At 39.3% G+C, this 15,861-nt stretch overlaps 1 protein-coding gene across 2 annotated transcripts in view; it reads right to left on the bottom strand.

Annotated features, from left to right (window-relative positions):
• dlg4a (discs, large homolog 4a (Drosophila)) overlaps positions 1 to 15,483 on the bottom strand; it is a 90,384-nt gene extending 74,901 nt beyond the window's left edge. Inside the window, exon 1 of one of the 2 annotated variants that reach the window (XM_028031599.1) lies at positions 15,374 to 15,483. In XM_028031599.1, coding sequence (XP_027887400.1) covers positions 15,374 to 15,403 — 30 coding nt within the window. In that variant the 5' untranslated portion in view covers positions 15,404 to 15,483. Of the gene's footprint in view, positions 1 to 4,828; positions 4,925 to 15,373 lie in introns of those variants that run through there. The other variant, XM_028031597.1, reaches the window with a different exon arrangement.
• Positions 15,484 to 15,861: the final 378 nt, after the last annotated feature.

Raw genomic sequence — 15,861 nt, 5'->3', positions numbered from 1 at the left:
AAATCACATTAAAATAGAGAGGAAAATCCTGTATAAATATATATTTTGTTTAAACAGGGTTTCAGAGTCAACAACCCAGCTTGAGATGTTATTTTGAGACCACTTACTTATTTTTTTTATTTATTTTTTAACCTCCTTTGCCCCGTTGAGGTCACTGAGACTGTGGAACCGAGGCCAGCTGTCAACAGGACCCTGCAATCTCCCAGGGCTAACCAAGTGAAGAAAAGATCTGATTATGTTATTTTGTAATGCGCACATCTTTAAAGCTTACTTATTCTATCCTCTAGAAATGAAACGGTTCGTTGAAAAGAAAAAAAAAGAATGTCCAGAATGTTTGTGTTGTATTCAGTTCAGGGCCTTGGAGCTGTAACCTTGTGAAGAAGCAGTGTGCAGCTGTCAGCCTCAGAATTAGGAGATAAGTGTGATTCAAACATTATTTTCATCATAAGTTTTGTAAACCAGAAATGTATTAACACTTGGATGTTTAACTTTAAAAAAAAAAAAATATATATATATATATATATTTTTCATATTTGTCAAAATTGCTAAGTACAGAACTACCCAGCTCAATCAGAAGCAACCAATCAGAGCATGGAGGGTCTTAGCGCTGTCAGTCATGCTCATGTAGGCACTGCTCATACCCTTCCCTTGCTTTCTGCTACGCTACAGCTTCTTTCCTTCCTTCAACAGGGACTGCCATGAATCCTTAGGCCAGTTAGCACAGCCACCGATGATTGCAGATAAATGGAGTTGTTTCTCCAACATCAGTACATTAAGCAGCAGGTACTCAAGATTGACTGACAGCACTAAGACCTTCCTTCTGGCTCTCAATGGTTATTTTTGACTGGGAGCGGTGCATTTTTGCAGACGGTAATAGTAGCACTGGGAGGAACTGGGGCAGCTCGAGCTTTTCACAGATAGTGTGTCTCTTATACTGTCACAGGATGGTGGCAGTTTTAACAAACATTTGAAAAATATATGTTTTTTGTAAAAGTTACAAAAAAATTTCTTAGGAATATGTTTCAATTTAGATTTTTTTTCTTTTTGAATGTGTGCACTACATTTGCTGTAACATTAACGCAACTTTTCAAAATTTGTATTATTTTTTAAAATCAGGCATGTTGGTGGAAGTTTGATGATCTGGAGCTGCCTTTATATTTCAAAAACAACTGAACATCTTGAATTGAAATTCCGTGGCTTTATGAATGCCTATAAGCGTCAGACAATAAAAGGTTGAAATAATTAGAAAGTAGGTCAAACTTTCAGTTTCAAGAATCCAACATGTCTATTTAAATACATTTTCATTAGTACAGACACACTTGCAAGTGTTGCAAGTGATTAATTTGTGTTACTACTTTGTCATTGCTGATGTATGGGTATGTATGTTGCACATGTGGGCACAAGTGGAACATACAAGGCATGTGAAATTTGTGGCGCTCATGTGGTGAAGCTGTTTAGTGTGTCCACAGCAATCTTTGGTCACTTAGCTTAAATTGAGACCAAATTGTGTAAATTTATGCACCGTTTTAAAAAATATTTAACTAAAATCTAAAATGTTTGCCATGTTTTCACCGTAACTACCCCTAAAAACAGTGAAACCAATTACAAATTATTAATACTGAGAATGAATTTCCAATTTTAATTTACTCCCAGTATCAATAATAACAGTAGTTATTAACAGACATCTGCAAAGCACTGCCCAAGTGAACATTTCACAGAGCTATGTTTAATACACCATTCAAAAACAGATAGACATGAAAGAAAGAAAACAAGCCTATAGGTTTGCTGTGCCCTATTCATATTGTACTGTACTGCAGAAGAATGTATGATCCTGGAAAAAACATGCACAGCCAGATCTACAACAGTATGGTTTAGATCAACGCATTTCCACCTAATATAATGCCACAATCAAAGTCTAAACCAAAATTCAAATGAGAATCTGTGCCAAGACTTTAAGCTTTATGTTCGCAGGCCTTTTTCATCCAATCTGATTCAGCTTCATCTATTTTACAAAGAAGAATGAACAAAAAATTGAGTTTGGTAGAGACATTTCCCTTAAAAGACTTGTGAAAATAATGGTCTACTTTGAAATGGTCTATCACATAAAATCCCAAATAAATATTTTGAGGTTTGCAATTGTAGCATGATAAAATGCAAATAAAGGGGAAATAAAGTTTTGTAAGTCACTTTAGTGAAGGTGACACCATATTCGTTTTCATTCATTTTATAATGAGGTTTTATAATTTCATGGGGTTGTGAAATCCGTAAAATATGTTACTTTTGAGAATTGAATGTACCTTTAAATAGGTTCCCTTTTCTCTCATTTCATTCTGTTTAGCCCACCATTCTGGTTTTATTTATGCCACAATCAAAATTTGAGTTGTTTTGCCCAGGAGACATTTATTGAAACACTCAAAGACAATACAAACAATGTTTGTATGCCAGTTATCATTCCTACCTCAATTAATTATTGTTTTAATGGTTGAATTTGTCTGCAGTTACTTAGCATTTTCAGCTGTTTCACGGGGAAAGTTTGGTTGTGTGAGGGGATAAACAGACTAAATGCAGCATGACCCCATTTGACTGTTTTACAGTGAGCTGCTGTTGCGTGATAGATGGATGATGACACCTGCAGACGTTAGGCCCAAAGCCCTCTGGACCTCAGCGACACACCGAGCTGTGGCTTCGGCATCAGCTTCTCTGACAGTAACTGGAGACTATTGGAGCACATCGTGACATTTCCATCTGGGACAAAGCCCGTCAGAACAGTGTCAAACACTGCGTAGCTCACCGATCCAACCACACAGGCCCCAGTGCTTATTTTCCGTTCTCCTTATTCATGAGCATCCTTCCCCACCACCTCCACAGAGGTCACCCTCCTACCTTCACGCTGTGGGCCTCACATTATCAACACCCCTCAATGCCAGGACTCCCTCTATATCTCCCCATCTCTCCCTTTTTCTCTCATCTCTGAATCCTCCCTTCCTCCTTTCATCTCCATTCTCTCCATGATGATACCCCTGCCATGTTGTCATGGCAACAATCGGGTCCTGATTGCTTGGTTGCTTGGCAACTGACATCACCTATAAGAGGAACATGAAGATACAAAGCCGGAGACAAACAAGTCACACTAACCATCAGTGCTTGTGCTTAACTGTGTTAAGTGTGAGCAAATTTGGATTTTTCTCCATGCTGACGTCAGCTGACATTGCTTTGCTCATCGTAATTTTAATAATTTTCAGACTGAAAGCCACAGATGGGTACTGAACATAAAGCAAATAATTCAAAAGTGACTCATACTCTGAATTGTCTGGAAATCTTTCGGCTCCTGTGAATGAAGAACTGATGCAATATATCAGTCACATGAAGCCTTTCACCTACGAGGGCACAGACAATGATGTCTCTAGTGAACACAGACCCAGTTGGTCCTAAAGCAGCATAAACCTGCGCTCAGATAGTAAACCGTTTTCATGGACGACACCAGCAACTGAAACATGACCATCCCTCTGAGCAAGGTTGTCATGAGCTCCTGAGCTGTAGTTTTAATATCATGCCACAAGATGTCATTGTGTGCTGCATTGACAAAAAAAAGACAACCCGCTCTCTTTTATGAGAATCCGTTTACAAAGGCAATGCAAATCCTTTTCTAATGGATAATATCAGCAGCAACTTCATATTTGTCAATGTACTTTTCTTTTCTTTCTAGAGCCTCACATCATGACACATAGCAGCCAGTAGGCACAATAAACACCTGTATTGTTTGAAATGGAGAGTCAGAGCTCTAGTCAAAAGAATCTCAAAACAGCTCTGGCAGTATGAAAGTTTTTCATAATTCTTTTCATTGCTTCTGATTATTTATTGTTCTGTTGACACAAGCACCACAACAGTTAGTTATGTTTCTTGTCTTGCAGGCTCATATTTACACCATTAGTAACTTCACTCAATTTGGGATGACAAAATAGCCAGCCTAAACCACCCATGATGGATCTAAAGTGTCACCTGTCATATGAACAGTTTCAGAAAGCACAGCTCTGCTGACAGCCAAAACATTTGATAAGATTCTAAGTCGGATCTGTTTTCAACATGATCTCCTAGAAGGTCGGGATGGAAATCTCTGATCTCTCTCTGATATACACATCTGGATCCACAAACTACGATCAGATACATTTAAGATTCCTCCTCATCAACCAGGGGTTCAATTAGATAAGGTTTACCTTCTCGTCGTCGATGCATCTCGATTTAAATTAACTTAGCTGAAAAATATATTGTTTGTATAAATAATTTTTCATTCATAAAAATTAATGAAGCAATTCAAATTGTAACAATTTATTAATGAATTGCCATTCATTTCATAGATAAGGGATCTTTACAAAAATATGTCAATTTTTGAGTGGGAAATGTTAAGAGTGTTTGTGGCAGCGTTGTCAGTTGCTATAGCAACGACTCTCCATAGCATAGCCGATAAAGAGATTGAGAAAAAAGAATACCAGAGGTTTTGAGTTATTCTGCAACGGTTTTCTGCGCTGCCTTTCGCTTTTGCTGTGGCGCACTGCACTGAATTAATACCTATACCTTCAGGTATCAGTTAGTTAACCGAATTGTTGTATCGCGGCAGCGCGGCTATGGATGGCATATAAAAGAATAGTCTTTTTCCGTCTGGCGTTATGCGCATGCGCGAAATTTCCGTGGGGGATCGGGAAGGGGTGCGTGAGCGGGCGTGTGTAAGCAATAACATGCAAAGGGTCCAAAGCATCTATTATGGCTTTTGCGGGATTGGAGTCAATAATAGCCAATTGTCCGTTGAAAAATTATGAAATCCTGGTCTCACCATGTGTGGAACTGAAGGAAGAAGAACGACGTGAATCTGCCTCTGAAGACGGTGAACTGATTGGCATCGCCACGATTCCATGTGCCGTTATAGTGAGTTGTAAGGTTAGTCCTGGTTCCAGTGTATTTGACAGCAGCGTGGCACACTTTACAAGTCGCATTTGCCTTATCAAGGTGTCCGTTTCTCGTATAAAATTCATAGTGTTGCCAAACCTTAGATTTACAGTGTGGAGGTGAAAGCATCGATTCCCCTGGCTCCGCCATGTTTGCTAGTTGTCATGATCACGCACGCGCGCCTGCCGGCACATTTTCTCCATCTTGTGGCGGTTGGCGACACTGCTTTGCGGTCTACAAGAAACGCTGTTTGGTCAATAAGTTGTTTTATTTTATTGTATTTTTTATGTTTTGCATAACTATCGAATTTAACCGATACACTGAGGTAAAATCCTGTGTAATTATATTTTTCATTATTATTCAAAGAAATTTAAAGCTGCCTTACCAATGTGTTCCTATCACGCATGCGCATGTCAGTGGCTCAATGCAGACCGGTTAATCTGCCCACCACTACCAGAAGGAGCGTCTCTTTACTTTGCTGTTGCTTATCATCAATGATTTATGAGTTCTGTTGAGCATTCATCTTGAAACCCATGCACTGTTTAAAAAGTATTCATGCTCCTTGGTGAACTTCTTCCCCAATCTAAAGCCTTTTAATGATGTGATGATGTAATATGATTCCATTATCCCCTTGATTTAGCTCCAATCATTTTTTTAAATCCCTTCTTTGTTTTCTGCCCCCAATGACATGGGATAAAACGTTCAAATTTGGTCTTATCTGACCGGACCAACTTCTTCTTCATGTTTGCAGTATCTTCCTGATGACTTGTGGAAAATGTTATTTTTTTTCCTGTGTAGTCTTTTATTTTTAAATGAAGTATTGGACTCTCCCTGGACTTGAACATATTTAGCGCAGTAAAGATTAAGATATTTTTTCTAGAATCTAAATTGGCTTTACTTACTTGTTGACATCTGGGGGCAATTGGTTGAGCAGGATTTTATTTAGGAGCACCAGAATAAATAGGGCTGATTATAAAAGCACGCCACAATTTTTACTGAAATTTGTTTATGTTTTGAAGTAACATACACTGATTACAATGACGGCTGTAGAGAAGGGTTAGTAAAAACCTCTAAAATTAGAAATAGAGCAAAGAAAACATTCTTGTAACCATTGTGTCCTCAAATTATTTAAGCGTTCCTCGTGGAGCGGCTTTGAAGCAAAAAATACCAATGAAGCAATGTGGAGAACAGATTGGGTTGTGTACATTTGACAAAGAAAAGCTCCTAACAACTGCCTCGGTGGCTCATATGCCTGGTGGGATGACTGGTATAATGAATAAACTAAAACATTTACTCGTGGCTAAAACATACAGCAAGCCCCTCTGTTAGTTCTGCAAGTCTAAGTTGGTGAAATGAGAATGTTGATGAGCATTTGTGTGGGAAACGATGTCTTTCTGACTCAGCCACCACCAACATGATAAAGTTATGAGGTGTTTAATGCTTTAGCAACATTCTCAACAATGAGGTTTCTTGAGTATTACACCTATGGTGTCGCAGCAGCGTCACACAGTATTCTTCAAACAAGGTTGCAGTTACAATGCACAACAGCACAGAAGCCACTTGTGCAGGAGCACGACACCGTGTGTGTGGATTCTGTCTGATCATGTAGGTGTGCCTTTCTTTTTCAGAAAGAGGCAGAACGTGTGGGCGAGTGGTGCAATATGCAGTTAAAGAAGCAGGGAAACCATTTACAACATTTGTAATTTTCAATGTTTCTTCAAAAGAAAGAGGCTACACTGACAGAAAAAAGAAATTAGGATTTGGGAGATTTATGAGAGCTTGCTAAAATAGTCATGCTATATGAGCCTTTTCATATTTTGCCACATGTCACAAATGTTAAGGTTCTGGATTGGGATTTTATGCCACAAACCATTATGAAATAGAGAGAAGAAGAGAGTGCGATTTTTTAAAATTTAATCTGCATTTCATAGAACAATGGCAATAATTGTCATGATTCACTGGTGTTTGTGTATTGGCTTTCATGTGCTTTGTTTTCTGATCATTTCTGGGGAGTTTATTGCCATTCAGTTCATTTTTCTGTTATCATTAGTTTTGTGTTGGGGTATTGCCAAGAGTTTATTCCGTTGTGTTTAGTTACTTCTTTCTTGTGTTCTTCCTTCTGTCCATTTTGGCTTGTTAGGCTTTTTAATATATCATTTTGTGTTTCAGTTCAGTTCCCTGTCTATTATCTGTGTTTTTTTGTCTCCCTCTCTCAGTCTCCTTGCTTTCACGCTGCCACAGCTCTTCCACATTCACCCTGATCAAGCTCACCTGGATCCAGTGTCATTCATCCTCCTTTCCTCCTAATTTATTCTCCTTTGTTCATTGTTCATTGCTCGATTCTTTTGTTACCCTCACAACTAGTTCCATGCTCTGACATCTTCATGCCAGCAGAGTAAATCTTTATTTTTAGTCATTAAAAACTCCCTTGACCTCTCTGCCTCTGGTTCTGCCCGCATCTGGGTTTTACTAAAGACCAAATATGATAACAGCAAAGCTATTATTGAAAGAAAGCCGTTAGAAGCACCTCTTGCTTTAATGGCAAGAGGTGCTTCTAATACAGACTGCCATATGCCAGCGCCCAGAGCACTGGTTAAACAAAAAGACGAAATTTGAACTTTTATGTCCTACATGCAAAGTGGTGTGTGGTGCAATCTAACACTGTACATTATACCTACAGTGAAACAGTGGTGGAAGCATCATGCTGTGGGGATGATACTGCCACAAAAGCCTGTATTCAGATATATAAAAGAGCTTGTTCCACCACTTTTCTGTGGTTGCTACTCGAGATGGACCGATCCGATATTAATATCTGTCGGTCCCAATACTGAAAAAAATTCTAGATCGGGTGTTGTGACAATGTGCTTGATTCATAAAGGCAAGGCTATTCAGTATAATTCTGTGTTGTGTGCTCTGAGCAACATTATGCTTTATTATTTATTTTACATCATATTTAGAATTCCTAATTGAACTTTCTCAACCATTTGAAACATATTATTACTTGTTGACCAAGGTCAACCTATTGTTTTTGTCAGTTTGGGTTCTTTATTATGATTTATTGTACCTAATTGCACTAACTAAGCCAATTAAAGTTGTGTTGTTTTTGAAAGTATGACCCAACTTGTGAAACTACTGGTGTATTTAAGTATTATTTACTGGTTCAGAGTTGGTAAATACATTTGTATTTCAGTACATCTATGTACAGTACAGACCAAAGGTTTGGACACACTTGATTTGTATTTTCAAAATGTTTTTTGCGACATTTTAAAAGTTTGCTCAAAATCTGCTTGACAAGTGGATGGAAACATCTACTGTCATTTGTTTTGAGGCAAATTCGCTCTTGAACTTGTTCTGTCCTGTTCATCAGGCAGCATTGCAGCCTTTCAAAACCCATTGGTAAAAATCCATACGTTATGTGGAAAAATTAGTGACTTGTAATCCGGGATTTAATCTATTAGTTACGATATCTTCTTGCTACTGTACCAATTTATAATGAGGTAGGTGTGAAAACTACGTGTTTTCATTGTTGCTCTTTATGTTTCTATTAATTGCATAATTTACAATGTCAATAGGATTTTTTTTATAGCTGATGGGAAGGTGGTTGGAGCTCAATAAATACAGGGAATTTCTTGAGGAAAAATTGTTAAAAGCTACAAAAAACGTGTGACTGGGTCGAAGGTTACCTTCACAAACCCTAAACAGTCGGAATGTAAATGGGTTTACATCAAAACATATCCATCTGGCAGAATGGCCCTGTCAAAGTCTAAACCTAAATCTAATTAGAAATTTGAAGCAATACTTGAAGCCTGATGTTCTTAATCTAATCTGATTTAAATCAGAATGGACCAACACTTGGAGGTTTGGAGTGTCAGTTAATACAAATGCACATTTTTCAGATTTCCCTAGCAAAAAATTATAATAAAAAATATACATGTATCCTTTTCCTTTCATTTCCTACATTTCTGGACTTTTGAAGTTTGTGGTTGTAATTCAGCAAATTATAAAGTTCATACAGTATTTGTTCTTTTGTAGAGTACTTTTCATTTCTTTTTATCCACTCAGCAATTTTCTATTGTCCAACAGAAGTGTTAATGCCACCAAACTTGCTGTGGGGGTATCCCTTCCTCCTCTCGCTCTGCCCCTAGAGTAACTTGACAGGATCAGTGTCTCTGTGGCTTCATGTAAAGGCCTGATGGACGCCCGTGCCCTTGAATGGGGATCATTTGAGCTCACTACTGGATCATTAATCCTGGCTCACTGCAAATTGTACATGTAGCGTTGCACACTCTTGGAAGGCTGAGCGCAGGGTTTTAGCTTCACTTCTTGTTGAAAAGTCTTAGATGCAGCAGCCATAAGCTTTCCCACCCTCATATGCACACAATAACATATTCTGGAGAAATAAATATTCATATTAGTCGACTGGCAACCGAAGATAAACACAAACGCAACGGGCCAAAATCCACTCAAGGAAAGAGAATGTAGCCATACATGAAGCCAGTAAGATGTGCAAAGGCTGCTGACTTTGAATACATCTTGGTGAATGTATAATTCATAAGAAGAAGCACTAACTGGAGTAGGCTGGAAAGTGCTGAAGAGGAGGGCAGAAGGTAAGTATTGAGTGGAGAGAAGGGAGAAAGGGAGTGAGAAGGAAAAAATAGGTAAAATGAGATAAAGGAAGGAAGAGTCTGGAAGAGACGACAGAGTGAGGGATTAAGCAGGTGAAGGAGGCAGAGAGGACAAATATATTTTTTTTACAGGAATTGGAAATGTGAGAGCCGAGGAGTGGAATGAAGGTGGCAACAAGAAGAGGAGTGATAATGAAAGAGAAACAAGCTAAACAGGGCTGGAAAAATATAAATGCTGTAAAAATGTACTCCATAGCCTTGTTCTCACACAAACAAATTTTTCTGCTGAATGTTTTTAGAAAACAGAGGTGGGATCAGATTTTGTGTGCTTTACTTGTTCTGTCCTCCGAAACATAAAACCATCCGTCTCTGACTCATTGCCAAACAGGGAAAGAAAGTTAAAGATACGTCAAGCTCACAACCAAATATAAATCCTGTGACGTCTCTTCAAAGCTGATATGCCCTAATATTCCTGTTCTAAGTGTTATGTAACATCACTCCTCTGCGAGTCACTGGTATAATATTTAGCAGTTTATTGGGTTTTTTTGGTCATAGATTTCTTTAGTGTAGGAAGGAGTAGAAAATTACATAAACTGGCAAAAAAAAAAAAAGTTAGATCTTAACAGAAACATTAGGTCTTCATGTTTAAGGTGTCAATGACACCTAAGGAATATTTTATATATATATACTGTATATATATATATATATATACGTATATATATATATAGGTGAAGACCACCTCTTCACCACAGATGAAGAAGTGGTCTTCTGTCTGTGGAATTACAAGGTACTTATAGTTTAGCGCAACATCTGCTATTCTCCCTTTTGAGATACAACTTACTTCCAAGACTAAATGTTCCAGTAAATTCGCAATGTTTCTTGTGTTTAGACCTGCATTACACACATTGGGGTGTGTGTGTGTGTGTGTGTGTGTATACAAACTACTGTCTCACCCATCCCCTGGATGGCTCCTCATCTCAAGTTCAGTGTGAGGGTTCATCTCAGTATCTTAGCTGTTCCTAGGACTGCGCTCTGGACTGAGATGTCAGATATTTCTCCAGAGTAGGGATCATACAGACTCTGATGACCATGGGCACTAGAGTTGCCTTCATCTGCCAGGGTCTTTCTAGTTATTTCCTGAGCCCCTTAGTAGTTCTTGTGTTTTTTTATTCCTGATGTCTCCTTCATTTAGGATGCCCACATCGATAACAGCTCTCATCTGCTGCTGATTAAGAAACACAGTGTACGGTTGGTGGGCCATTACCATCTTGTCTGTTTGAATCTGAAGGTCTCACAGAATATTAGCACAGTCATTCTCTATCACCTTGGGAGGTGATTCGTAGGGAACGACCTGGGGGTTTCCAGTTTCCTGCTTTCCTGCTAGTATCGTACACCTAACTGTAAGTTGTTGGATTGTTTCTAGGGCCTCTTTGCATGCCTGGTATGGTAGATCTAGACTTCTATTTCTTTGGTGCTCAAGGTCTGCTCCTGGGTTGCTATTGTCAGTGCCTCTGTGCTGTCCTTCTGCCCAGCCCTTTCTAGCCATTGGTATCATTTGGTCATACTAGCCACTTAAGCTATCGGTGATAAATCTCATGCAGTGGCTTTTCCTCCCATGATGATTCCTTCTTCTCCTCCTCTTCTAGTTTCCATTGTCTGAGACATTGACTGAGTGCTTCATCTTTCTGGGCCATTTTCCTGATGTATTCTTGGAGCTTGGATATTTCATCCTGGATGGTGTCTTTGATACTCACTAGTCCTCTGTGCAAATAGTGCATCACCTATGGATGCTGGATTGAAGGTGGACTCCGACATGGTGAGTAGCTTTTGTGTTTTAACATCAGTTACCCTAGCAGAGTATCTGAATACCTGACTAGGTACCTGAGCAAGGCATGTCTGTTGACCTTGTTCCTGATGTTTAGCTGACTTCTCTGAACTTTCATCACTTGTTGCAGGTATTTGGAATACCACAGACAGATGACCACCACGAAGAGGTGGCCATCTGTCTGTGGTATTACAAGGTACTTATAGTTTAGCGCAACATCTGCTATTCTCCCTTTTGAGATGCAACTTACTTCCAAGACTAGATGTTCCAGTAAATTCACAATGTTTTCTCGTGTTTAGACCTGCATTACACACATTTTTGTGTGTGCTAAGTTCACTGAAGGCAAATGAAGGTGTCTAAAAAGCAATATTGATTTCTTTTTGAGTTTTCACAAATAGAATTAAGTGTAGAATAATACAGTTTGAATTGAATCAGTCTTGGTATGTCAGATTTTAAACATGGAATGATCAGAAATTGAAGATGTGTAGCAAAACATACCAGTGAACTCACCTTTTAGTTTAGCATCAGACCTTCGCTACACTAACTATCTCCAATCCACTATAACAAGACATGCAAATCATATGTTGGAGAATTAGGCCACAACCGAAAGAAAGTTTTCTATATTTTGGAGCACTGTTGCTGTTACATGACATAAGCGTTCCCAGATGGGAACCTATTACTTTTATATGAACATCACTGCCAGACAAGCAACAAATGCACTATTTTTAAAGCCTTTTAGGAGGTTCAGTTGTTTTTTTTTAGCTTGGATTCCAAATGCAGACATATGGAAAGGAGAGACCAGCTTCTGCAGTTCTACCTTTCAAGGTGAAAAGCAACTATTTATTTACTAAAATATATTATTCAGTCATTTTATTATGCTCATAACTGTGTGCAAAGGAAAATTTAGGCTAAAATACGCAACACTTGTCTAGTGAGTGCTCGGCACGAGCATGCATGTAGCAACAGTAGAGAGGATAAACTCCCCTTTAACAGGAAGAAACCAGAACCTGGCTTGGTAGGAGCGGCCATCTGCCACGACCGACTGGTTTGAGAAGATGGAGCATACACACACAAAAAACCCCCAGAAGAACTGATGTAGGATTATTTTTAAGTCAATGACTTCATGCAATATGCTGGGTTTCCTTACATGGAAACTTTTTAAACTAATTTGAATAATAAGCTTATCTTACTGTACTGTTTGACAAATAGGATCAATTGGAATGTATTTATGATTAAATTGAAATTATTTTTTGTAAAGTGCCTCAAGACATATGTTGTGAATTGGCACTATATAAATAAGCCGAATTGAGTATTCATGATTTAAAGATGTGCTAAAGAAGGCCACAGACTTGCTTCAATTTCTTTTATTACAAAAGTCACCGCTTAGTACAATAGTGATTTAATTCATTTGTCACTCACTGGCTCATTGTGCCTTCACCCACACAGTAAAACTTTGTGCACAGACCTTCGCAGGGGAAGCAACATTGTTCACATAACCTGTTATACAGTATGTGGGTGTCAGGGAACAGCTCACTCGGGGAGCTGCTTACCCATCAGCTGCTACATGATGACAAGCTACACACTCCTTACCTGCAATGCAGCCGGCATTTATAAAATTTTGATAGGTCACATTTAAAGCTGTATACTAAATAATTTGTGAATTTGAATTCATTCAACTTTGGCATACATGTATCTAAATCTCAACTAGCCTTTTAAACCTTTTAAAATTAATGTTTGTTTAATTCCACGCAGTTAATTGTTCATAGTATTTAGAGTTTTGTGAAAAATAAAGCCTATCATTTCTATATCTTAACAAAGGGCTAGTTTGAAGATCAGTCAACGCATTCCTTAACATACTTTTGTGTGCTAACTTGCTCTATTATAAACTGACCATCTGTCTCACAAGTTCTTGGCAAAAGCCTACTCCTCTTTGCCAGCTTTACAGTAAGTCCTTTCTCACTTTGATAGCGATGCAGGATTCTGGAACGGGTTTGGTGAAATATCCACTGCCACCAACTGTGGTCTTTAACTCACAGTTGTTATTGGGGTTTTTTTGTCTGCCTTTTCCATGCATGTACCCCTGGAACCTAAAACCTTCCGTACTATGCTTTTAAACTGGACTTTATCATACTGGACTGTTACATAACAACACAGGGTTACCATAAGTGGTTAACAGAATGCATGATTCTCAATATGGAAGTTATTTCAGCAGGAAAAAAATCTGAATTAATCTTCAGAATTTCATATATAGCAACTTTTTCACAACCTATTATGTTAAAACTACATAACAATAAATGTTATTGAAATTTTATGTGAAACAAAGTAGCGCATACGTTTACAGAGAAAAGGAATGTTGATAGAGTAAAAATCTGAGAAGTGTGGTGTGCATTTGTTTAAAGTGCTATTTATTCTGATGTCCTTAAAATAAAATCCATGTGTGTACTCTGAGATCAAACCTGTGTTTCAAGTCTTTTGCCGCTACTAACAGGTTTTCTTCCAGTTAAACCATTCCATATTTAGCCCCATCTTTCTTATCCCTTCAGATGAAAAGCATTCCCACAGACTGATGCTCTTTCCACCATGCTTTACTCCAGGGCCATGCTCAGTTTTAGTTTTTATCACATATAGTGTTTAATATGTGGACCCAAAAAAAGAACATTAATTTCTTCCACAGGGTTTATGTCTGTATTTACTAATCAGCTGACTCAACTGCAGTTTAAATTTAGGGTATTTTCAGATTTTTGTTTTAAAAAGTGCAGGAAAATTATGCTAATCCTAATCCCGCCACCTCACATTTCTCCTCTACTTTGTGTTGGCCTATCACATAGAAACCCAGTAAAATACCTCTTTTAGTTTTAATGTGACAAAATGTGAAGAAGCATCAAGGGTTATGCATCCATTTGCAAGGCACTGTGTGTACTTCTTTAAAATTGTACAGTATGTCTGCCACCTCATCTGACTGCACCTCCTTATCTAAGTTTAACTGACCAATATTCTCTGTTGCCACGGAAACAGAGACGTTGATAAGCAAATGAGTATGCCACAGTTAAGCACAAATTTATGTAATACATCCGAAAGCACCAGCTGCACTCACGTCTGTGCTACCAATATGTAATAAGCACAAATGCAGGAAAAAAAAGAAGAAAAAACGCCTTTGATGATCGCCGCCTTCACACAGCTGTGAGAGCCTCTGTGCATTTTTATTTGTTTCCGACTTTTTGTCATCACTTCCTGCTGGTACCGGCGCTCAGGTGCAGGTGCTACGGCGTATTGCTCACTCGCTGTTGAATCAGTTCAGATGTAAGTGTGAATCCAGTTGAGACTGTAGCTCTCTGAACACCGTCTGACCCCTCAGAGTGTCAGGTGTCACCCTGCATCAGAGCTGCACTATTTTCTCTTAGTCAACGCGGTAGACCACAGCACTGGAGATGCTGAGCAGTTGTCTGTAATATAACACATCACTTATTTGGCGTGGTAGAAAAAGTGCGCTGTGCGTTAGCTCTAGCTTTCTGGATTAATAGAAAGTGGTGGCGAATATCGGGACGGCATGCAGAATTCCCACCCAGGATCTCCTCCTGACACATCCTGCAGCTCTGGCTTCACAAAGCCACCGCAAAGCACTGGCTCTCTCTGCCCTTAAAACATCCACGCAGGTCAGTCAGCCCCGGTGTACGAACTCCTAAAGCATGACACCGAGTAGGAGATGCGGTGAGAGTGGGAGAGAGTGTCATGCAGAGAGGGAGAAATCAAAGAATATCCAGTCCACACACCTTTGCTATCTCAGCTCATTCAGCACCTCTCTGAAATGTCCAAATCCCGAAACAGAAACCAAAGACTGAAACAATTTCCAAGATGGAATATCTATCTATGCAGATGGCATACCTCTGTAATCAATTAATTGTTTTTTCCAGTTGTGGCACCTCTCACTCTCTTTCACTCACACAGAGCACGAGCTTGTGTAGGAGACAACAGATAAGCTTACCTTTGTAGTCACAATGCAGAGGCAGTCCATGGTACTTAGAACAAAATATTGGGGTGTATCTCAACCCCCCCAACCTCCCACGACAGAGGGCTGAGACCCCACGCCCCTCTCCCCAGCCTGCCCCACTCCTGCGCTCTCACTCTCGTCCTGCCTTTCCCCCCTTTTCTCTTCTTCCGTGAATCTCTGCTTTGACTAACTGAACCAGCGAGGGAAAGAGAGGATGGAGGGAGGGGGGAAACATGAAAAGGGAGGGGGAGGGCCACAGGGAAACAGAGAGAGAGAGAGCAATGAAAAGAGAGAGAAGAAGGAGAGGAGAGAGGGTGGTCTTTGGAATTTAGCAGGAAAGGGAAGAAAGAATGGAGAGAGATGGAAAGGTGAGGCGTGTATCCGATATCCAAAAGGACAGGTGGTGGAAAAAGAATGAGGGAAAACAAAAAGAAAGAAGGGAGGATGGAGATGGAAAGCAGAGGTGGTGGGGTTAGCGACGA

This window comes from Xiphophorus couchianus, chromosome 11 (assembly GCF_001444195.1).
Source record: "Xiphophorus couchianus chromosome 11, X_couchianus-1.0, whole genome shotgun sequence".
In the NCBI taxonomy this organism is placed as follows: domain Eukaryota; kingdom Metazoa; phylum Chordata; class Actinopteri; order Cyprinodontiformes; family Poeciliidae; genus Xiphophorus; species Xiphophorus couchianus.
Note: the sequence above shows the minus strand (reverse complement) of the source record. Positions and strands in the feature narration are given on the sequence as shown.